This window comes from Syngnathus typhle, linkage group LG7, assembly GCF_033458585.1.
Source record: "Syngnathus typhle isolate RoL2023-S1 ecotype Sweden linkage group LG7, RoL_Styp_1.0, whole genome shotgun sequence".
Classification (NCBI taxonomy): domain Eukaryota; kingdom Metazoa; phylum Chordata; class Actinopteri; order Syngnathiformes; family Syngnathidae; genus Syngnathus; species Syngnathus typhle.
In genome coordinates this window covers 17396045-17419756 of record NC_083744.1, presented here as the reverse complement: position 1 = coordinate 17419756, position 23712 = coordinate 17396045, and the positions used below count along the sequence as shown (strand labels likewise).

The following is a 23712-nucleotide window of genomic DNA, read 5'->3' as shown; positions in this document are numbered from 1 at the left end:
TTCTGGAGAAATTGCGTGTGAAGGCGAAATGTATGAATAACTTTTTCGGGGAATGCTGCCGAACGATGTTGAAACGTGTTGAATTACTTGAGAAATGTAGAATATTTGGAGAATTTGTGGTGAATTTCAAAATTGAAAGTTTGGAATATTTTGTAAGTGGGAAGTTGTGGAATAGGTAGGCAAAAGATGAACAGTTGAAAGTTGGAATGGGTTGAATCGGTTGAAAAATGTAGAAATTAGAGTAGAAAAACGAAATTTTGGAGAATTTGGTTGAATTTCGAATTTGGAATTTTTGGTAAGTGGGAAGTTGTGGAATAGGTAGGCAAAAGATGTACAGTTGAAAGTTGAAACGGGTTAAATCAGACAAAAAACGAAAAAGTTAGCGCAAATGTAGCTATTTGGGCCACTCAGTGTTGAAATAAGGTCACTTCCGGTTTGATTCGGGTCACTTCCGGTCTAGTTTGGGTCACTTCCGGTTTATTTGGGTCACTTCCGGTTTAAAACAGGTCACTTCCGGTTTAGCTGAGGTCACTTCCGGTTTATTTGGGGTCATTTCCGGTCTAAATAGGTCACTTCCGGTTCATTTGGGGTCACTTCCGGTTTGATTTGGGGTCACTTCCGGTGTACCAGAGGTCACTTCCGGTCTATTTGGGGTCACTTCCGGTTTATTTGGGTCACTTCCGGTTTAATTTGGGTCACTTCCGGTTCGTCTGAGGTCACTTCCGGTTTATTAGGGGTCATTTCCGGTCTAAAAAGGTCACTTGCGGTACATTTGGGGTCACTTCCGGTTTGATTTGGGGTCACTTCCGGTTTACCTGAGGTCACTTCCGGTCTATTTGGGGTCACTTTCGGTTTGATTTGGGGCACTTCCGGTTCATTTTGGGTTCATTGGGGGCACTTGAGGGTCAATCCAAGATGGCCGCCACACTGGGATTGGGGGTCAAGGGTTGAATGTTTAAGCGTAGTGGAAGTGGGGGTGAATGGGAGTGAATGTGGGAAGCATAAGGTGAATGCATTTGGAATGGGTTGAATCGGTCGAAAAATGTAGAAATGAGAAGGGAAAAGGGAATTGAGTGTAAATTTCAAAATAAAAGATGTGAAGTTTTTGGTAAGTGGGAAGTTGTGGAATAGGTAGAAAAATGATGAACAGTTGAAAATTGGAATGGGTTGAATCGGTTGAAAAATGTAGAAATGAGAAGGGAAAAGGGAATTGGGTGTGAATTTCAAAATAAAAGATGTGAAGTTTTTGGTAAGTGGGAAGTTGTGGAATAGGTAGAAAAATGATGAACAGTTGAAAGTTGGAATGGGTTGAATCGGTTGAAAAATGTAGAAATGAGAAGGGAAAAAGGAATTGGGTGTGAATTTCAAAATAAAAGATGTGAAGTTTTTTGGGAAGTTGTGGAATAGGTAGAAAAATGATGAACAGTTGAAAGTTGGAATGGGTTGAATCGGTTGAAAAATGTAGAAATTAGAGTACAAAAACGGAATTTGAGAGAATTTTGGTTGAATTTCAAAATAAAAGATGAAGTTTTTGGTAAGTGGGAAGTTGTGGAATAGGTAGAAAAATGATGAACAGTTTAAAGTTGGAATGGGTTGAATCGGTTGAAAAATGTAGAAATGAGAAGGGAAAAGGAAATTGGGTGTGAATTTCAAAATAAAAGATGTGAAGTTTTTGGTAAGTGGGAAGTTGTGGAATAGGTAGAAAAATGATGAACAGTTGAAAGTTGGAATGGGTTGAATCGGTTGAAAAATGTAGAAATGAGAAGGGAAAAGGAATTGGGTGTGAATTTCAAAATAAAAGATGTGAAGCTTTTGGTAAGTGGGAAGTTGTGGAATCGGTAGAAAAATGATGAACAGTTGAAAGTTGGAATGGGTTGAATCGGTTGAAAAATGTAGAAATTAGAGTAGAAAAACGAAATTTTAGAGAATTTTGGTTGAATTTCAAAATAAAAGATGTGAAGTTTTTGGTAAGTGGGACGTTGTGGAATAGGTAGGCAAAAGATGAACAGTTGAAAGTTGGAACGAGTTGAATCGGTTGAAAAATGTAGAAGTTAGAGGTGAAAAACGAAATTTTGTGAAAATTTGTCGGAATTTTTAACGTGAAAACGAGAAATTTTCGAATTTGGGAATTTTGGGAATGTCGAGAATCCTTCCGAATGTGATTAGAATGTGCTGAATGATGTGAATTTCAAATTGGAACGACGTAAATGTGAAATGTCGAACGTGCCATTAAGAATGAATGGGGAAAAATTTGTCGGAATTTGGGGAATTTTGCGGAAACGGAAAATTTTCGGAACGAGAAAAATGGAAGCGCTCATCGCGTGAATATTTGGAATACGTGAAAAGTGGAATGGAGTGAATCGGATGAATTATGCGGAAGATGAAACTGGACAAAAAAGTGTGGAGAATAAAAGAGAATAATAATAATAATAATAATAGAGAATGGTGTAGAATAACATAAGTGTGAAGGCCTTCGCCTTCACACAATAATAATAATAGAGAATGGTGTAGAATAACATAAGTGTGAAGGCCTCCGCCTTCACACAATAATAATAAAGTGAATGGAGTAGAATAACATATGTGTGAAGGCCTTCGCCTTCACACAATGACCATAAATCCAACGTCTTGTTAAAATTCCGAGCACTTTCTTTTGGAAACGGTTGGACGGAAACATGTTTTAATCTCTGGAAAATAAAATATAAATGACCGCGTTTGATCTTCAGGACTTATGTTCATTAGCTTCCTCTTCCTCAGCGCTGTGTTCAGCACAAGTTCTGTTGCCTTTTGGGGATGTTTTTTTTTTTTTTTCTTTTTTCTTATACTTCAGTAGAAATGCCTTGACAACACTGTGCTGCTTCTTCCATCCTGAGAGACTGCAAACTAAACAGCAGAAAGACTGTATATACGCTTGTTTAGTGCTATGCAAATCATCTTTGCCAGAGGTAAAATTAACATTTTTAATTAAAATATTAGCACCAAACAAACATGGAAAAACACACTAATGATTAAATCATATTCATAGATTCTCATAGTGGATAAAAGAAGAAGGTATTTGGACCTACTCTGGTACCACATTAGTGCCAATAATGCGTTGGAAATATTCAAATTGATTTAGCAGTGTAATTCCTCACTAGTGTTGGCTCGTGAGTGAACGATTTGTTCAAAAGAATTCCTTTCAGTGAACGAGTTTTTCAGTTCATATGACTTCAACCAGTAGGTGTCGGTAATGCGCATTGAAGCTGGCGCCACCTCGCCGTAAAACAAAACGAAGAAGAAAATGACGTAACTTCCGGTTCACGAACGAATTGTAAATTGCATTTCCCGTTCATCTGAACGGTTCTGTGAGTGAACGAATCAGTGAGAGTGATTTGCATTTGCAGTTCATCGCGAGAACGGATCAGTGAGGGAACGAATCCTGACTTTGCCGTTCGCGAACGAGTTCATGGGTGAAGTGCCTTCCTTCCCATGCGTGCATCAACGGATCAGTCAGTGAACGTGTTGCGTCTCCCTCCTGGCGTCAACTATGTAAGACAGAATGTAGATTTACCATTTGCCAAGGAAAGAAAGAAAGAAAGAAAGAACGAACCACTCAGTGAAACAGCACTTCTTATATGTGCGTTTTCTCCAAGCTAACGGCGAACTTTATTGCATTGCATGAAGGGATGCGCCGTTATGCAACAACGGGGAGATGATGATGCTTCTCTTTGGGTCATCTTGATTTTAGAACACTTCAAATAACGTGTATGCATATATACGCCTAGATGTTGTTATCCAACATATCTACTGCAATTTCACATTAGATTGCTGGTTTGAAATTTACTTTTATTATTATTATTATTTTAATAAACATTAAAACCTGTTCAAACTTGTCTGGTGTTTTATTCCTTGTTTTTAGGCATGAAAACAAAAAACATTTGGTTAACTGCTTTATATGACCATATGTCTATGTGTATTACGTTGTGTAATATGTGTTGGTGTCCCCCAAAATAAAGCGCAAGTAGGCAAATACACATTCTTGACACGTAAAAGAAATGCATACATTTATTAGGTACACTTGAAAATGGTGGTGTACCTAATGGAGCGTCCGTGTGACGTCACAGACAACTAGCCAATCAGGAGGTGGGGGTGAGGGCGGGTGTGGCACTTTTTACTTTCAGTTCAGCTTTGACCATGATATCTCCCTAATAAAGTGGCCTGTTATTAGGTACACTTGAAAATGGCGGTGTACCTAATGGAGTGTCCAAGTGACGTCACAGATCAACCAGCCAATCAGAAAGGGAATCTTGGGAAACATTGGAATGCGGCCCCAACGACTGGAGCTTGACACCTATGACCTTTGACCATGATATTTCCCTAATAAAGTGGCCTGTTATTAGGTACACTTGAAAATGGCGGTGTACCTAATGGAGTGACCGTGCGGTTCCCTCGTTAAGTGCACCTGCGGGAAAAGTTTTAGCTCCTGCAGAACGTGAAAATGGCTAAAACTTTTCACGCAGGTGCGTTTAACGAGGGTAACCTGGAAAACGTATTGGAACGCGGCCCAGAGGACTAGAGCTTGACACCTCTGACCTTTGACCATGATATTTCCCTAATAAAGTGGCCTGTTATTAGGTACACTTGAAAATGGCGGTGTACCTAATGGAGTGACCGTGCGGTTCCCTCGTTAAGTGCACCTGCGTGAAAACTTTTAGCTCCTGCAGAACGTGAAAATGGCTAAAACTTTTCACGCAGGTGTGCTTAACGAGCGTAACTTGGAAAACATATTGGGATGTGGCCCCGAGGATTAGAGCTTGACACCTGTGACCTTTGACCATGATATTTCCCTAATAAAGTGGCCTGTTATTAGGTATACTTGAAAATGGCGGTGTACCTAAAGGAGTGTCCGTGTGGTTCCCTCGTTAAGTGCACCTGCGTGAAAAGATTTAGCTCCTGCAGAACGTAAAAATGGCTAAAACTTTTCACGCAGGTGTGTTTAACGAGGGTAACTTGGAAAACCTATTGGAACGCGGCCCGGAGGACTAGAGCTTGACACCTATGACCTTTGACCATATTTCCCTAATAAAGTGGCTGTTATTAGGTACACCTGAAAATGGTGGCGTACCCAATGGAGTGTCCGAATGACGTCACAGATCAATCAGCCAATCAGGAGGTGGGCGTGAGGGCGGGTGTGCTACTGCTCACTTTCACTTAAGCTTTTTCCCTAATGAAGTGGCCTGTGATTAGGGACACCTCATGGACACTTCAATAGGTACACTACACGAGGTAAACGTAAATAAATAAATAAATAAATAATCTTTTGAACAAATGTTTCGAGTGAACTATTTCTAAAGATTCAGTTCGTTTAAAAGAACTGGAATGCACAAAATGTTTATGTGCATCCATTTAGTTCCATTTTAGTTTGTTCGACGCTTTTAATAGGTTTTGTGCATTTGTGCAAATATCAAGTATAATCTGTGATTTCAGATTTACAAATAGAAATAAATGTCAATGTGCATTTATTTCATCTGATGGTAGCAACTGGATGAAGGCTCAACTAATAACGTCACGTTTTTAACGCTACTATACCGCCCTCTTGAGGATGTAAGAAGAAACTACAGACAAGACAACACTTTTACTTTTATTATGCAGTGATGCTTTATTGCTATTTTGCTTCAATAATACTTATCAACATTCTTGACATTGCAAAAAAATATTGCTGCTTTAGCATACTAGGTCCAGTTATGTTCATTTATCAAGTGAAAGAATTTAGTCCTCTGGTCCACAAAGACCCAGCAGAACCTTCTGGTAGTCTCCCTTGGTGTGTTCCTGCACAGGGAGCACAAAAGAGCAGCGTCAAATCAAGCAGCTTGTATTGTGATGACGTCACCCACTCGTGGACTCACCATGATGGTCTTTTGAAGAGACTGGCCGTGGTGGGCTTTGTATTCCGAGCAGATCTTCTTCAGGTCCACTTCACAGCGTGACACAATAATCCTGCTCACCACCTTTTCCTTGGCTCCTTTACTCTGAGAATAAACATTGAGAACACATCAGCACATATTGGGCTCTAAATCAGGGCACACTTGTTTAGCTGATCCACGACCTCTATGAATGTGACGTGAAATACTATGATAGCAAATTGCGGAGCGTCCTGAAGGTGGCACTGTTGCCAAACAGTGTTTGAAGAATGTGTCTCACAATAATAATCCAGCAAAAACTACAAATATGTCCACAGCTATTCATTTCTATTTTGACTTCTCAATATCCCGGCAAATATTCATATACCTGATATTTCTAATAGAGCATCAAAATGCTTTTTATTGCCCCCCCCCCCCCACACACACACATTACTCTAGTATCACTTTAAGAGAACATTGAGTTCATAATACTGTCCTGTATCCATTTACCTTCATAGCGTCGTGCAGTTTGTTGGCAAAAAACAGCTGCTTATTTTCAAAGCTTTGCACTGAGAAAAAAAGGCAAAAAAAATAAATCACCATAGAAGTAATCATGCCAGTTTTGTATTAGATGAAAATCTCAAGTACCTAGAACCAGGAAGGACCTCTGGAGGTCTCCTTTGACTTCCTTCATGATGCTTTCCTGCATATCGTAGGGGCTGTAACTCTTGTACCTCTGAAACACTGCAGAGGAAACATACGCTGCTTGATGTTGACAAAACAAAAAGACGCATTGCGGCATCCGCCGAACCTCTTTGCAGGTGCGGGACGCTCCTCTCCGTCATGATGGAGATCCAGGTGGCCACATCCGTTCCTCTGACCTTCACGCCGGCGTCATACAGTTTCTGGGTTGGATCGGTAAATGCCATGCGGTTAGCAATCAAGGGCGTTTTAATAGAAATGCACCGCAAGTGTAAAAAAAATAAATCCCAACTTTTACATGCGAGGATTTGATCAAGTGTGGACGCAACTCACTCTGGCATCGTCGTCAATCTTCTCGTAGTCCACCACAGAGGACGGCTCGTCTCTCTTGGTCTGCACGGGATGAAGGTTGGCATGATTCCATGTCCGAATTATGACGGCAAAGTGTTAGAGCGCACCTGAACCAGAGCCAGCAGCAGCTTTGCAAAGTTTCCAGAAGTGTCACCTGCTACGTCTTTATCCAGGTCCTTCTTGAATACTGCGGAAAGGCTTCCATTTTAGATGGCAAGCGAGGTGTTGCAGAAATGATGGCTGGCTACTTCTAGTTCATTCTTACTCACACTCCTTGTAGACTTTCTTGATCTCCTGCAGCTCGGCGTTGCTGCGGGAACACAGAATCTCGATGAGTGTTTCCTCATCAGTGCCGAGGCCCTGAAACACAAGTCCACCAAAAGTCACAAGACATACAATATGTAAAAGGCTGCATTCTGCGCTCTCACCACAAGAGGGCAGTGCGGCTCTGGAAATGAGCCTGCTGGCAGGCTGGCTTAATATTGTGGCCCATTGTGTACCTTAATGGATCCTCTGATCTCTGAGGCATCATACTGGGACGTGCTCTTCATCAGACCAAGTATGACTGATTCCACGGAGCCCGACAGCGCCCCCTTCAGAGCTGAGATCATGTCCTGAAAGAAAAACCGCGTCACTTTAGTGAGGATAAGCCATTCAGCCAATTTTCTGGAAGTCGACAAACAGCAACAGGAAACATACACACCTTCTTTGCTCTCTTTTCATAAGCAAATGCAATTTCCCTCCTCTGAGGGTACGTCCGCTTTGTTAGGACGTCAATGATTGTCTGTTCGTCCACACCTGAAGGACAGAAAAGTTTTGTTTGGTTTCCTTGAGCAGTCGAAAAAATGCAACTACAGCACCTTTAAAACTTTTGCAGGAACAAATGACAAAGTAGTGCCATGCTAACAAAATGGAGGTCTTGTTCACCATTACCAGGAGCTTCCAGTATTTTGCACAGCGCTCTGGCAGCGCTGAGGTCACCGAACTGGACCGCTTCCCAAAAAGTGTTTTTGTTTTTAAAGCCATGATGCTGACTCACAGACAGTTTGTACAGAGAAACGTCAGCTGCATTTATTCAACAGTAATATCCACAATGTATCTTGCCTTTCGTTTTGATAGCTGTCTCTATCCTCGCAGCATCTTTTTCAGGGTCAAAGTCCAACGCAGGGGTCACAGTGGGGTATTTCGGTTCATGGGACTGTGGGGTGAAGAAAAACAAACAAACACGTTAGTCGATTTAATAAAAGATGTGGTCATGTAAAAAATCTTTTTGACTTGACCTCAGCCTCAAGGGACAGTTGCCCCAGGAATTCAGCCACCATCGCCATTTTGACTGCCCTGCAAAAATGGACACATCATGTGATCATGAATGAGTGAACCCCATCACCGAGGCCACCTTTTGTTTATTCTACTGATGTAATCACATTCTTCTACAGCCATCCCCATAATGGAGCAATAAAGGACACATATGTGCGTTCCCGGTCAATGCAATTAGAAGCGACTTGCTATTCATTGACACACATGCAGTGAACGGACACGCCCTGGACGGCAGTATGAAATCACACAGCGGTCACACATGCGGACCCATTTTGTGAGGTGGGCTCGATTATTCCTGAACACGGGAAACAAAACATTGGCACAAGCAATTCAAGATAGGCCATGAATCAGCAACTTTTATCCCCCTCAAGGTTTTAAACATGACAAAGCTGGTAAGTTTTCAGCAGCAGCGTGTCAAGTCACAACAATGAAACTTACCTAACTTGTAGAAGTTGGCACAATACGAAGGAGTCCCGCTGATGTGTCGCAGTTTTGGGTGTGGAGCTGGAACGCCAGTGCGGCTGACACGGAGAGGACTTCCCCTTTCACCTCCTCCTCCTCCTCCTCCTCCTCTTTCCACCCACTTGTGACTCCACCCAGTTGGACAAGCAGCCACTGCAACGTTGATCCTGAAGCTACTCACTTCTGATGAATAATCTCTGATCTAATCAGGTGACCCTCAGGTTTGCAACTTTATTGGGCTTCCATTTTAGAAAAGCACAACTGAGAAAATATACAATCATGGCTGCTTTAGAAAACCTAGAAACTACTTTGAGGGTTTGAGCATGGAGTATCTCGCATATAACGTGCTGCGAGATCTTAAAATGGATGCTGGAGGACTTTTTGAATGGAAGTGTTGCGATTTGCTGAGTAGTAGTTTTTTTTCTTTTTTTTCTTCTTCTTCTTCCCTCCTGGCTTGCCCGCCGCCGCCCCTGCCGCATTTGCATCGATCGAAGCCTGCCGCAAGCACAGTAACAACAGGACAAATGCTTTTAGGATTTTTAAATCCTGCACCATCAGATATTCAAACAAGATTGACCATTTTTGAGTCGACTTTGCGTCAGTCGTGAAATGACCGTCAATGAGTATTTCACACTGCAATGCTTTCTTTTGTCCTGCTTGTTGGTTCTGCACTTGCAGGAATGCAGCATTGGCTCTGGTTCAGCCAGTCTTAAAAATGCTTGGTCGAGAGCATTGAGAGCACGTGCGATTTGTATTTTTTTTTTACCTGTGGCACAGATTGCGGGGGAAAGGTGCAGGGGACTCGCCCGTGCTTTTTGTGGAAGGGCAGCACCACGGTGGGATCCACGGGTATCCACGGCACGGGGCCATTTTCGGGAGGCCGGGGGAGACGGCCGTGGACTCGGTGCAAGTCGTAAGCGGTTCGACACACTTTCTCGTCGGTCACTTTTAGGAAAGTGACAAAAGGCTCCCCTGGTTTGTGGGTGATCAGGTATTGCCCTTCTTCCATTCTACAAACACACATTGCGTCACAGAAGGCGTGTCAATGCATTCAGCGTGATTTCATCCGGTGAGTGGAATGTGGGGGAATGTGCTTTGTCTATTGTCTATTGTGCGTTGCGCAATTGCAATAAACCTGCGTCGCAGCTCTAACTACGTCTGAAGGTGTCGGGACCGGAGTGAACTTTATCATTTTCAAACAGAACGTACTGTATGGACAACGCGCAGACCTATCGGAGCACAAGCCCAACCCTCAATGATAACGTTAACGATAAACAGTGAAACCGCCAAAGTCAAATGGCCTCATCGGTGTACAGTTTAGAATTCATCCAATGGTTTTAAAAGAAAAAAAAAAATACCACGAAAACCGTACGGGTTGAGACCTTCACTCTGCATTTTGTTTGGCTATCACTCACTGATAGAAGAGAGGAAACGTGTGAAGGCACTTGGGAAAGTTTCTCAAACTACTTAGTCCAATTCATTAAATATGAATTACATCCACAAATGTATTTTTACCAAACGCTCAATATCATAGCACTGAAAGCATAATGGTCCGGAAATGATCATGATCAGAGAGCTTGCCAACAAACGGCTCCGTTTTAATGTCTCTATCAAGTGAGAAGTGGTTTGATTTCTGTCAATGCCACAGCGACCGTCGACTGACAATTTTAGCGGTCGATAAGGTTGGTGGATCAGATGGCCTTCTAGCTAGCGCTAACAACAAGGAGGTCTGGTCTAAGTATTGTCATTTTTTCCCCCCAGGTTGGTTATATGAATGATATGAAAAGAGTTCATGAAAATATGTTACAAATAACGAGTGGGGCCAAGTATGAACAATCTCAAGCCTTTGTTGTCTTTTCAACGTCGTGCGCTGTTAGCGACTTACTTTGTCAGCTTTTTCAAAAGGTGGTGCAGAATGTTGAGTGACTTCGCCGGGCTGTGGACAAAAATAAGACGGTGTCATTATGTTGACGCGGACAAAGTGTACACGGCAGTCACGCAAGTGACAAAAATATGACCGTTGCGTTTCCACTGATTTCGCATTTTGAGATTGATCACGAGAATCGTCACGGAGAGGCGCCAACTCACTTGAACCCGCAGGAGCTGTTTTGCCGCCACGCGTCAGGCGGCCTTCTGAGCAGCGCAACTTTAGAAGTGTGTGGATTGATGTGAGCTATGTGGAAAGAAAGAGTTAGCCAGGAAGCTAACGAGTGCGCACAACGATTGCTTTCCTCCAAACAACGCCAGCAGCATCTCCTTTCTTACATTTTCAACAAATCCTCCCTTCAGTCATAAATGGATAAAACCCACAAATAGAAAATGACCACATGATGAGCCATCAGGCACAAAGAGGGAAGTCTTGTCTCAGCTTACGTAAGCCTTTCATTTCGTTTCGATTTAGCTTGAACACACTGACGTGGTTAGTGGGAGACTGCAAAAAGTGGCTTTCTCAAAATATGTGTTATCAGAGAGGCTTTTCCACAGCACAGCTCCACCCATGTTTTCACAACAGATACAATAATCGTGCCGTAAACTTTGGACTACCCGTTGGAAGATTTTAAAGCAAACCATACGATGAAAGACGAGCTTCCCTTTAGCTCGAGGTTGCTTTTAGGCTGTGGATGTTGTTATGGCAACAGAGTAAACTGGAATCCGACTGCAGTGGGAGGAGGAGGAGGTGAGTCATCTAAAGACTATTCAAATGCTTTATGTGGGAGGGTCCGCTTGGCTCAGTCAATGTGCGGGAAAATAAAACATCTCATAAGTGGAACTTCCAAAGAAACGAAAGAAGCTACACGGTCATTATTCTGATGAATATTTTTACCTACGAAGGACACTGTGGTGGCGTGCAGTGCCGTTTCCGTCCACAGCTGGCAAGCCTCGCTGCTGGTCAGACACTCGACCCCGTGACACAGCTGGTACTCCAGCTTGGGCAAAACATGCACCGGCACAAACTGATTTGAAGGAAAATAAAGAAATATCAGCTCAAAAGACATTGAAATGATGTTTACACCTATTTTGACATGCATACCTGGCTGGAGTTTTTAACCGCTTTTCGAGCGAGGGGGACTGAGCTCCGTACGACGAGGAGAACCTCTTGGAGACTGAAGAGCTCATACATCAGGTTGCCGCTCTCCGGGGACGTGTAGTCTTGTTGGTTTTCGGCGCCAGCCTGCAGCTCCTGAGACAATATTCCTGTACGGGGTGGAGGAAAATATAGGTCAGGTATCAATAAGGAGCTTATGAATACCAGTGGGTAACGTTACAGACGTTTTTTTCTACCCCCCCAAAATCCACTACATAATTTACTCTTAAGTACAATACAGTTGAATGTAATCTTTTAGAAGTGTTTGACCTCTAACATTTATTTAGCTACGATTTAACTTCCGGCGATTAATCATTATATAACTGTTCCATTTTTCTATTTCGAAGCAGTGTTAATGTTCAAACTGTGCTCAAATGTTACACAACAGGGAGCAGGGAGGCTAGGGGAAGCTAGCTTGTCGCTAACTGCTAACGGGCAGCCTACCAATAGCGTTTTAAAACACCTTGACACTAACTTTTCGACTCTGGGGAGCTCATGTGGATCACTGGAGGAGCAGATGAGGTTTCTCCACTGTGCGGCCGGTTCCGCTCCAAGTAGGAGGTGACGCATGGTTTCACGAGGGATAGCGGGAGGGTGTGTCGTGGGGGCTCCACGCATGGGGTGGGTGAAACGCTCTCCTGGGACAAGGCGTGGCTTTTGCTTGCGACGTCACCGGCCGTGCCGAACGTGGCCGTCTGCATGCGCAAGATCTCCCCCAGCTGGTCGGCCGGGCCTTTGGCTCTTTTGGACGCTTGCCTCCGTGTCGTCGGCCCTTTAGGAGAAGTGACCGACTCGGAGGCGAGGTCCGCGGGAAAGGTGGAGGGCGTCGCGGCTGTAGATGGTGACGTTGAGTCGTCAATGATCAGTCTGTTGTCATCCTCGAGGTCACTTTCCTTTTCAGATTCGCTCGCTGGCTTCGTCTCAACCGTCGGAATGGTCTGCTCTGTTGCCAGGTGATGCTTGAGATCTTCCGCGGAGCTGCACATCCCTTCCCCCAGAGGATTAGCCAGCTGTTTCGCCTTGCTCGCACTTTGACCACGTTTCAGTTGCTCATTTTGTGTTTTCTTCGATCTCGTGACTGGCACCTCTCCAAAAGTCTCCAGGTCAGTGACATCCACGCCAAAGTCGAGGTCATCGCCGGCAAGGGACATCACATTTCTTTGGGGGCCCTCCTGGTTTAGAAACAATTGAGTCGTCATTGATAAAAAAAATATTTTAAAAAAAAAGCAATAAGAAATGTTAGTCGTGTGAGCGGATGATACCAGCGAAGGAAGTTCGGTCATTAACTGGGACATGTTTCTTGTTCCATTCTTTATAATGGAGAGCTTCAAACTCTCCTCGTGGTAGATGAGACTCTTTTGTCTCACGGTTATTTCATTGTCTATTAGGGCTGATTCTATGTAAACAGTCTTCTTCTGACTCACACCTGTGCAACAAAGGATTTTATGACACATTGTAATCACGAGTTATCTAATCTATACAACATAAGACTTTTAAAATGATTACATTTGCATTTCATACAATTGTTAACTAAATGTTTGCAATTCCTGGAGAAATTGCATGAAGGCTGAAATGCTGAATGGAAAAAAAAAAAACTTTTTCAAGGCCAAATGTCATGATAGCAATAGCTGCACCTTTGCCATGGTTCATTTGAATGGTAACGGGAAGTTCCCATCTCTGAGCAAAATCAGGGCCGTGGTTGTCCAACAGCGTGACCAAGGCCTCCCGGGTGAGACACACGTGCGGCTCGTAGCGTGCACACAACTTCTCGGCATTATCGTCACTGCTGATCGCCTGCAGAGCAACGCAAAGGCAGGTGTGAGAGGAATCTTGGGCACCCCCTAGAGGCTTTTGTGAAAACTGCCGCAGTCAAAATGAAGTCGCAAAAAACCCGCCGCCGGTCATAAATCCCCACTTTGGCAGTCACAAAAAGAATCTTTGCGCCTTACTTTATAGGAGTAATTAAAAAAAGTGAAACAATTGCTTACAGCGTGTATGTCCTTAGCTTTTTTGGCTGGAGGATTTTCTGATGAAACACTCTGATAATCCGTTGCAAGCTGCGCATCAGCAGCCATTATTACATGGCTTGTGATATCCATACTGCCCTGGGGAGATTAAAAAAAAAAAAAAGTGTCCAAATACAGAAAGAAAGAAAATGAACCAACATAAAAAGAACAATTTTGCAATTCAACTTATTCAAGTTGAAGTTAAAACCACAGCAGAGCAACCACATGGTTCCAAAAAGAATACATCACCATGACAACAAGCTGCTTTTCAAAGGTGAGACACAGTCCCGGGTTGAACGTTCCGCCAGTCAAACTGGTCATCTCGCAGATCTGATAAAGCTGGGGCAATGTTTGGATATGCTCCAAACGTGCCCTCAAATAATCCTGTGGATTAAAAGAAAAAAAAAGAAATTAACAGTCATGAGAAAAATGCCATTGTGTGCCGTGACGGAAGTACCTCTGCATATTGTAGAGCTCCTTGTGATATGAAATTGTAGTCGTCTGCACATACTTTGGCCACATCTTGCAAGTACCTCTGAAATTGCATCACTTCTTGGTCTACTCGGGCTTTCAGGTGCTGAAAAATGAGCATAAGCATAAGCAAGAAGGAAATGGCGAGAGAAAATGACTATTGACGGAGAAAACCATCACCTCGGGAGGATCTCTGGATTTCCTACACAAAATGTCAACATATGCCCTCTGCTCTTTGCTGGACAGACTGGACACACACGGGAAGGGCAGTCTGGGTTGAGGGAAAACATCACCTCCCGCGTTCTTCATCCGCACATTTGCTTTGGGGGGATTTTTAAATCCTCCTGGAGACTCCAAAGAATCGTCCATGAAAGAAGTGTCAGTGTCCATGGCATCCCAGGGGGAATCATCTTTATTGCTGCTGTTTTTAAACTCTGCAACCTTCTCGGTAGTAGACTTTGGTCCAGACTGAGCACCACTGGCATCCTCTGCAGGACTTGTATAATTGAAAAAAAAACAGAAGTCACGCTAATCATTTATTTATTTTTCGCCCCCAAGAACTCATGTACTGTGAAGTATTGAGAATAGAGACCAAAATCTGTCGTTGTGTACATTGACTGGCGTACCTTTGTAGCAAGTTCCACAGCTCTCTAACACTGGGTGCAAGGGAATAGTGATCATAAGCGTCTTTGGTGAAGAAGGGAGCATCGGATACAGGAGGGTCCTCCCTTAAAGCAATGTGTATTTTATATACCTTGGCATTTTGTATATTTCTGTTATGTTCATGCAGAATTACTTATACTACACTACAAATATAACTACTCACCTCACCGGCTCCATAACTGTTACGGGTTGGACAGTACGGAGTAGGAGCATTTGAGCTAGCTAGCCACTAGGCAGTTAGCAAACATGCTGGGTGGTTTTCTTCTTCGCAGGAAACAATAGCAAGTTTGTGTTGTGCTGCCCCCTTGCGGCTCCTTATCGAATGGGCCCGATGGTCAGTTGATATGCCACCAGGACCAGTGTTGCAAATACAGTAGCGTAGTGGGCCTGAGTGTTCATCCCCCAAAACATGCTGGGGTTTTATTCCTAAAATGTATATCCAATATTATTGCCAGTCTGTGTGATATGTAACAACACTGCAGTTAAATATATATAAAAATACTGTAGTTAATGATTTCAATAAAATGTGTGTTAGTGTAAACATTAAGGTTTGATAAAATGTTACCTAAATACTTTAAAATGCGCATGCATTATATGTTTAATAAAAAAAACTAACTTTCCACACAATTGACTATTCTACTAAATGACCACAATTTATTTTGACTTTATTTTTCAAAACGTTTTTTTTTTAATAATGAAACAAATAGCTGAATGTGACTCAATTGTAAGAAAATGTAATGATTAAGTCACCAAACAGTTGACAAGAAATCAGCCAAGAAAGAAAAGCCCATTACAAGCGGTAAATTTTATTATGGGATAACAGCACATAAAGCACATCTAAAACCGATGTGTCCAATGCACTTTTAATAAAGGTAATATTAAAGGTACAGTTTCTAAGTACAATATAACAACATTCATATTAGAATGAAAAGTATTTAAAAGACAACATTAAATTTCTTATTTTTCTTTACAGCCGTATTTACAAAATGAATCAAAATACTTATTTTCATCTTTAAGAATCATCAGACAAGAAGGAGCAAAACTACGTTTGTGAGTTGACTACCTGCTAAAGAGAGTTCAAAAGAGCTGGATTCAAAAGGTACATGAGCATCTGGCCCCTAATTTAATTTAACATCAGTAGCAAACATGTGACTTGAAAATTGGTGACAACCACACGCTGATCTGAGCTTTCCCTCAATTTGCGTTGCTCTTACTTGGAAAAAGAAAGACTCCACCTCCGCTTCAACTTTCTTAGAACATGACCAACACGGACGACAACATGAAATGTACAGAAAAGTGGTAAAAATAGAAAAGAAAAAAGTGGACTGACATTTTTTTCCAGGTAACCTGTGTAAAATGAGCATTCAATTGCCACCCAGACAAAATGAGAGGAATGAGTCCGTACATTGAAATCCTTTAACACTGCATGAAAATGTTTCACATGTTAAAAAAAAAAAACAACTTTGTGAGAACTGAACAAAACACAGTTCGGAATACAGATCTTAAAAGGACAACTAAAATCACGTATGTGCTTTTGCTACACCGAGAGGCACTCAGTGTGATACACTGTATTTTATTGCCAGCATTTGCTACAATGACGAGGAAACGTCTTCCTTCCGTGTACGCTTTTTCCTTCCGAATGGGCAACGGAACAAAATCAAAGCGCCACTTCCCTGCATTGTGTAAGGGCCTACGCAGATAACCAGCGGGTTACAGTAAATACTTGACAAACTACAGGCTCAAACTGTTCTTGTTGCTGAATTTAAAACTTACAATCGGACAAAGAGAAACAAAACACTGCTGCATCAGTTTAAACATCAATTTTTCCCCACAAAGCATCCGTTAATTAGCTTGTTACTTAGCCGATACTAGCTAAAGGAAATAAGTGCCTAATTAGGGACAGTCTAATACGCTGAATGTAAGGGTAAAAACATTTCAATTCATTGTTTTTGACATAAAACTACAGAAAATTGGAGTGAAAATATTCTGGCAGGTAAATAACGTACTCGCAAATACATCCGAACGTACTTAGCATAAGTACGTTCGGACGTATTTTCTACAAACGTAGCATTTATCCCATAATGCCATCAAGTTAAAAATAAAAACAATAAAAAAAACAACAACTCTTTTGAGCATTCTCATTACAGAGAAATTCTCAGTATTGCTTACCATAAATTAAATGACTAAAATTAAAATGGCAATGTGGACTTATGCTCACTTCAACATCTGAAATGATTAGAATGATCGTCTAAATATTTGGGAAGTCATGAACGTTAAGCGTTTTCCTCATTAGGTGGGATTTAATGTCCAAAAAAATCCAAAATATTGGACTGACCATTCAAATATTTGCAGCAGGTAAAATTGGCATAGGTTGATTAAATTGTGTTGATGATCGCAAATGTCTGTCATCATGTGCTTTTATCAATCAATGGTGTCAGACATTAAGTTCTCTTTTTTTTTAGACGTGAAACATTTTAGACTGTCCCCCTTATAACCCCAAGACGAGCACACTGATACAGGTACTGGCTGGGTAACTTTTATCGCTTTCATTATCATTAATCGAGTCCTAATATCAAGATTAATACTGTATGCAGTGAAATGAATCAACTAATAGGGTGGCCAGGCTTAGTAATTAATCATTTGTTCACAAACGTACCTAGCACCACACAAAATAAATCAGCACACCCTAAGACTAATACTAAATGAAAGAAGCAAAGTAGAATTATCCATACAATATGGTGGAGCTGATTAGCACATCAATATTCTCATCGGGTAGGCCTTAGTAGCAGTTTTTTTTTTCCTCTTACCTATACAGACAGAAGCTACCTTTATACACATGATCAATATTATTAAATATGGTGAGTGAACAGCAGAGGATGAGAGCGAGCAATAGTGAGAGAATCAACTTTACAGGCCATGTCAAGTTCTTGGTTGTCCACCTGGTTAAAACTCCAGATGTGCAAATGAAACCAAATAAAAAATAAAATACAACCCAAACATGATAAATAAGAGGTGTATTTACATGCAGATGCTCAAAAGACTAATATGCACAGAAAGGAAAGAAAAATCCAAAATTATACACAAAGACATATATTATTGCTTGACATTCAATTATGGCTAAAAGTTGCTTTTTTTTTTTTCTTTTAAACTATATTCCTACTTTGAAACCTTATCAGCTGTGCTTTGGAAAATGACACCTTTTTTTTTTTTTGTTAAAAACATGACGGCCAACCTTGAAGCGTGACATAACATTTTCACAATTTGTCGGCAGGAACGCTCACTTTGTCAGTCAGTGTCGTTCGTGCTTGATAGGGAATTCATTATAGGGCTATAAACAATGCAAGTTCTTCCAGCCAAAATTGAATAGAAATAAAACATATATATATAAATAGAATTGTCAATAAGCGTATTCCAACAGGCTTGGTGAGTCCAGTTGCATTGTTGAAGACGTTATGTCACACTTTGAAACTGCTACCTACTGAGGATGGATGGAGCTCAGCATTTCCAAAAGAGAGGAAAAAAAAAAAGATTTATATATCAAGACCTTTTCATTCACATCACCCTGTTCCTTTGTAATTATTAAAGCCTTGTCTGGGTTTTTTTTCTTTTCATTTATTTAATCACACTGACAACAAAACACACACAAACGTACGCACAAACTATTTCTTTTTTTTTTTTTTTTTTTTTTTTACAAAGAGACAACAGAGCAGAGACAGGAGGACCCGTTAAACTATACACTGATTGAATAGCACACTTAGCACACATCAATCCCTCGCTTCATGAAGTGTGACTGTACAGAAAGACGCCACTGTACATCTTTAAAGTTGTTGGAGACTCGTGCGTCTGGTCGCCCGCCGCAAGCTACGGCGGATTTATTACTTGGAAACGTTTTGGAGTCATGTCAGTCAAACCCGTAATTACACAACAAGGCCATATTGCTTGTTTGTTTTTTTTTACTGTAGGATACATTACAAAACACTTAATTTTTTTCATGTTGAGCAATATTCCTGCAGTTTAAGGAAACAGAATAAATATCAGGAAAATTCCAGCTCTTCACGTGTGTGCGCGTGTGCATGTGTGTGTGTGAGCGTCTATAACCGTCTCCTCCCTGAGCGGACACACCTCATCCTCTCGGCCGGGCCTCTCCTTCCTGGATTGTCTAGCATTTTTTCCAGACTGGAAAGTTTGTTCTGCTGGGAGACTGAGGTTTTACTCGTGGTACAGGGCTTGTGCATCACAACAGAGATTATTACTTAGGTACAGCATAAATATTACAACCCAAACAGATTAAGTATTGCATAAGAATATTTGGTTTTGCTAACAAAGAGGGACCCTGATGACACCTTCATCTAAAACAGATTTTGTTGTTTATGAGTACTGATAAAATTGTGATTTTGTTTCTTTTTCTTGGAGATGGTTTTGTGATATTTCATTTTTTTTGTATGTCACGTGTTAATCTGGACTATGTGCGGTGGAGCATCCCTGAACACAAACTCGGGCTAATTGAAATACAAATAAAGTGTCTTTCAAACTAATCCACTGTGCATATTATTCGAGCCGAAACTATAATAGCAAAACATTTATTCTAATAAATCTGATAATGGTATTGTAAATTGCGATATTGGGTGGAGGGGAGAATGACAATTTTTTTTTTTTCCGTTCAGCCTTAACACAACAATGCAACAATCAAACGGAAACTAAAAAAGACGCGCAAAAACAAACTCTTCCCTGAGGGGTGACAGCACAAGGCGGTAGTTTACACCTTGTGCACATTGCACGGCAAAGGAATGATGGTGTGCAAGCAGCAAATCAAAAGTGGATTCAATGTCGTGGTTGGTGACGCTCTAAAGGGATATCTTTTTATTTTCTTTTTCACAGACTTTTTTTTTTTTCTCTTGAAATGTCGCCTTTAAAAATAAAGTTCTTCCTCCAAGTTGCTACTGAATTTGCTGGAATGTTTTAGGAGTCCATTCTACATAACAGACCAGAAAGCAGAGTACTGTTTGGCACATTCAGGTTTTCCGTGTGTGCGTGTGTTTGTTCTATCACTTTACGACCACACCGACAAGAAAGACACACTCAACAAAAACAGAAGCACAACAACAAAGCATTCTGAAAATAGCACTTGTCCTAGCGTTTTATGCTTCTCTTCCCTAATTGTACAAACAAGCGCTAGTCTAATTATTGCAGGAATATAGTTAAGTGCTATCTGACATCCCTCCCTTCCTCTCGTTCTGGAGTTCATTCACCAAATAAAAAAAAAAAAAAACGTGTTACAAAAATAGAAGCTTTACGACCAGACAAGGCTTTGAATATTCACGTTCCCTTCATTGTTTTTTTTTTTCTGCGTTGTTGGCCTGAGAAGGCAGATAAAGCCACTCCAGAAACAGAAATAAAATCTATTTCAGTGTCAAGAGGCAGTTTTGTTACCTGCTGTACCTCCGCCTTCCGCTAGATGGGGCAATTGGATTGCGCTGGACAAAATATTAGGGGGATTGGGCATTGTGATTTCCTGGGAATGTTGGGGAATTCATCATTGTAAATTGTAAATACTTGGCGAGATTTATTCAAATAAAGTTTTGTGCTTTGATATTCTTTCATTCATTCAATTTGCTTTAACTCACTCAATTATCAACTGCAAGTATGATAGATTTTTTTTTTTTTTTGCTCAGTTTTGATTGACCCCAACAGAAAAATAATCATTTCAAAATATCCTAATTCTTGTGCTTCTAATTCGCAGTGGCATAGAACAATAGATGGACACTTTTGCCTAATATTTTGGTGACCTTACATGAGAAGCAAAATATTCGCAAGAGGTCAGTTTGAACACAACCAGCAAGAATCAACCAAAACTGAGCCTCACTTGCATCTCATTGTGCAGGCGCTAAATAAATTGGTTAAGGTGGGCCTATCTCTCTTATCCGCCTTCTCAAGACCACCAAAGCCGCAACGCCGAAAACACACACGACCATCTCCAGCTCCCGGGACGAGCCTCCGCGGCTGTGGTTTCAACTTGTATTTCTTCTTGTGCACATGCAACACATCACTAGGTAAATATACAAGTCTTAAATTAAACAAAGGTGTAAAGAAAAGTGCCTTATCAATTGAACAATTAAGAATCGTCTAACTACGAATATCATACATGTTATTTAAAATAGATTCTATAAACATTACTTTTTTTCTGTATAGTAAGTACTTATGACCATATACCCTGTAGTACATTATAAAACAGGTGGAATGGAGCCTTTTCAACGTGTCGGTGCCCCGTGCTTCTCTGGGGCACCCGTCCAGAGAAGGATTAATAGCAGATGGCCTTACATGATTTCACTATGCAACAATGGTGGATGGAGGTTTTTCTTTTTTTTTTTTTGACAACTAAAAATCATCTCAGTAGAATTACCAGAATTCTATTTTTTCCCCCCCTCTGTCAGATCTTCAAACGATTGTCCACAGAGAGGTGCCGATTGCATCAACGTGTCGACAGACCCCCCCCCCCCCCTTCCTCCGAGTTGCTGCGAGTTTGCGTCCAAAAGATACGACTGAATACGAGAAAGGAAAAAAAAAAAATCAGAACGTGACCAAATTGTGCGCATTTCACTTTTAAACGTGTGGGACAATTATTGCAGGTTTCAGTGTCTAATAAAAAAAATGGAAACATCAAAATGAAGGATTTACACAATTCCAAGTCGAACGATATCGTTCAACCAAATCCCGGTAAATGAACTCATGATTGACATCCATCATTTTAAAATGCGCAAAAAATGGTCAAGTTCAAACGGGGTCAGAAATAGTTTGCCCCCCCCCCCCCTCCCCAAAAGTCTTCCAAAGAAGTAAAACCTTGAGAAGCAACTCCACCAGCCTTACTCTTGGATGAAAAAGAAGATGTTGAGCAGCGTGCCATCTTGTCCACTCCGGTTTGTGCGGGCCACCGATATAAAGTGTCTCAGATTCCAACCTCCACATTCCCCTAGGGTGCGCTGGCGGGCGCGCTGGCACCTGGCAGGGCCGCTACCCGTCAACGGGCATGGACTGCTCAAAGTCTGATCCAAACAGCTCCTTATATAAAGGGGGGAAGTGGGCACGCACAATGTCTGGGTATATTGCTTTGAAAGCCGTGAGCTTCTCTGTATGCCTACTGCACAGCGCCCGCAGTGTCGACACTTTGCATATCAACTGTGGGGAGAGACGGAGAAGAGACAAGCTGTTTAGATTCACAGCTAAGACCGGGAGGACACCGTGCCCGAATGGGTTTCTCCGTCTTTTGACTCCCGCGCGGGGACAAACCTGACGTGTAAATATCGAGACAAGCGCTCAGGCGTGAGGGAGTCTGACAGGACGATTGATAAGGCAGCGACCGCTTGGGTTTCAATACAAATGAATTTTGGGTGCCGTCATGAAAATGTGTTGGGATGAAACCGTATCGGGCAACTTTAATGGCCCCCGCTATCGTGAGGGGACACAACGATAACTGGTGATTCCTAACCAATATGTCAAATTTGGCTGAAAGCTAAGTACCGTATTTTCCGCCCTATAAGGCGCACCTAAAAACCTAAAATTTTCTCAAAAACCAACAGTGCGCCTTATAGTCCGGTGCGCCTTATATATGGACCAAATTCCTAAATTCAAACTGGCCCGAAGTATTGTGTCATGAAATCAATCATAAGTGGCCCGCTGAAGACTATGAATCATGACTCAAAAAGACTATGGATCATTATTTTATGATTATGAAGTCATTTGTTGCGTCTGAAGTTGAAATAAAAAAGATAAAATGGAGAAGTATTTGATTTGGATTAAAAATCTGACATGATGCATTAATGGTGCGCCTTATAGTCCGGTGCGCCTTATATAAGGATAAAGTTTTAAAATGGGCCATTCATTGAAGGTGCGCCTTATAGGCTGGTGCGCCTTATAGGCCGGAAAATACGGTAAAAAATGATCAGTAACCAGTCTAGTGTTGAAAATGGCGATGAAATGTTCATGTTTGAACAAACATGGCTTTTGAGCTCTGGAAAGTAATCAAATTACAGATACGAGCTGTTCAAATTAATCGATTCATCGACAATTGATAATCAAAGGAATCGACTACTATTTTAATCGTTGAGTAATTATTTAGAAGCTTTTTTTTTTAAATCTCTGAATGGTCCAAATCTTTTAGTGTCGGCCTCAAATTAGTCGATTAATCGTTAGAATAATCGATTGTAAAAATAATCGAGGATTCGCCAGGGCTACATACATTTTGGAAACATCGAGTGTACCTTTGTAAGAATTCCGTCCTCTCTGTGGTTCTTCTGCAGGACGTGCTGGAGAGCCAACTGGATCTTCTGCTGGAGTTTCTCCACCTTCACCTTTTCCTGGAGCCAGGATCGGTCTGCGAAATCAAAGGATCACACCAATGGTCAGGAATCTCCGCGCGATAATCGAAGAAAACAAATCCAGGGTGTTCATTTTAGCCGTAGACACTTAAAGAAACAGGCGGGCGGCTACATTTGTTCCTTGTCACGGCAAATTCAGGGCTCTCCTTTTGCACTGTGACTGACACCTACCAGCAGACATCAACACAAAGGCGGAGAACAGGGCGATCTCATCCTCAGACAGGTGCATCGAACACAAGTTTTTCCCAAACTCGAAGACGGAGCTGATCAAGTCGTCACAGCCTGCCACCGCAAAAGACATAGCGAGAAAGCTAAGGATGAGGGAGACCAAAGAACAACACTCGCTCTTGATCTTTATTGGGAGAGAGGCACACAGGGAGGGGAGGGGCGGGGGAGAGGAAGGAGGA

At 41.7% G+C, this 23712-nt stretch overlaps 3 protein-coding genes across 6 annotated transcripts in view; all 3 read right to left on the bottom strand.

Moving 5' to 3' along the window:
• Positions 1–5609: 5609 nt before the first annotated feature.
• anxa2a (annexin A2a) lies at positions 5610–8825 on the bottom strand. Its single transcript, XM_061283532.1, has 13 exons — positions 8685–8825; positions 8210–8267; positions 8034–8127; positions 7633–7727; positions 7430–7543; positions 7199–7289; positions 7037–7116; positions 6912–6971; positions 6688–6781; positions 6525–6620; positions 6387–6445; positions 5883–6005; positions 5610–5805 (listed from the first exon to the last, which is right to left on the bottom strand). The coding sequence occupies exons 2-13, from the start codon at positions 8255–8257 to the stop codon at positions 5746–5748; spliced, it is 1014 nt and encodes a 337-aa protein (XP_061139516.1). The 5' UTR covers positions 8258–8267; positions 8685–8825; the 3' UTR covers positions 5610–5745.
• An 89-nt stretch (positions 8826–8914) lies between these two features.
• On the bottom strand, positions 8915–15257 carry ice2 (interactor of little elongator complex ELL subunit 2). 2 transcript variants are annotated; one of them, XM_061283530.1, is made up of 15 exons: positions 15097–15257; positions 14897–14998; positions 14451–14766; positions 14257–14376; positions 14049–14183; positions 13782–13898; positions 13428–13587; positions 13056–13219; positions 12269–12965; positions 11740–11903; positions 11533–11662; positions 10797–10881; positions 10594–10644; positions 9475–9718; positions 8915–9203 (listed from the first exon to the last, which is right to left on the bottom strand). In XM_061283530.1, exons 1-15 carry the CDS (start codon positions 15144–15146, stop codon positions 9066–9068), a joined length of 2673 nt encoding a protein of 890 aa, XP_061139514.1. In that variant the 5' UTR covers positions 15147–15257; the 3' UTR covers positions 8915–9065. The 2 variants fall into 2 exon arrangements, with proteins under 2 accessions (XP_061139514.1, XP_061139515.1); XM_061283531.1 differs by lacking the exons at positions 8915–9203; positions 9475–9718 and having other exon boundaries at positions 11537–11662.
• A 462-nt stretch (positions 15258–15719) lies between these two features.
• Positions 15720–23712, bottom strand: part of roraa (RAR-related orphan receptor A, paralog a) — a 151903-nt gene continuing 143910 nt past the window's right edge. For all 3 annotated transcript variants that reach the window (XM_061283266.1, XM_061283268.1, XM_061283269.1), the window contains 3 exons: positions 23477–23587; positions 23189–23301; positions 15720–22106 (listed from right to left, as the gene is read on the bottom strand). In XM_061283266.1, the coding sequence (XP_061139250.1) occupies positions 21942–22106; positions 23189–23301; positions 23477–23587 (389 nt within the window). In that variant the 3' untranslated portion in view covers positions 15720–21941. The remainder of the gene's footprint in view (positions 22107–23188; positions 23302–23476; positions 23588–23712) is intronic.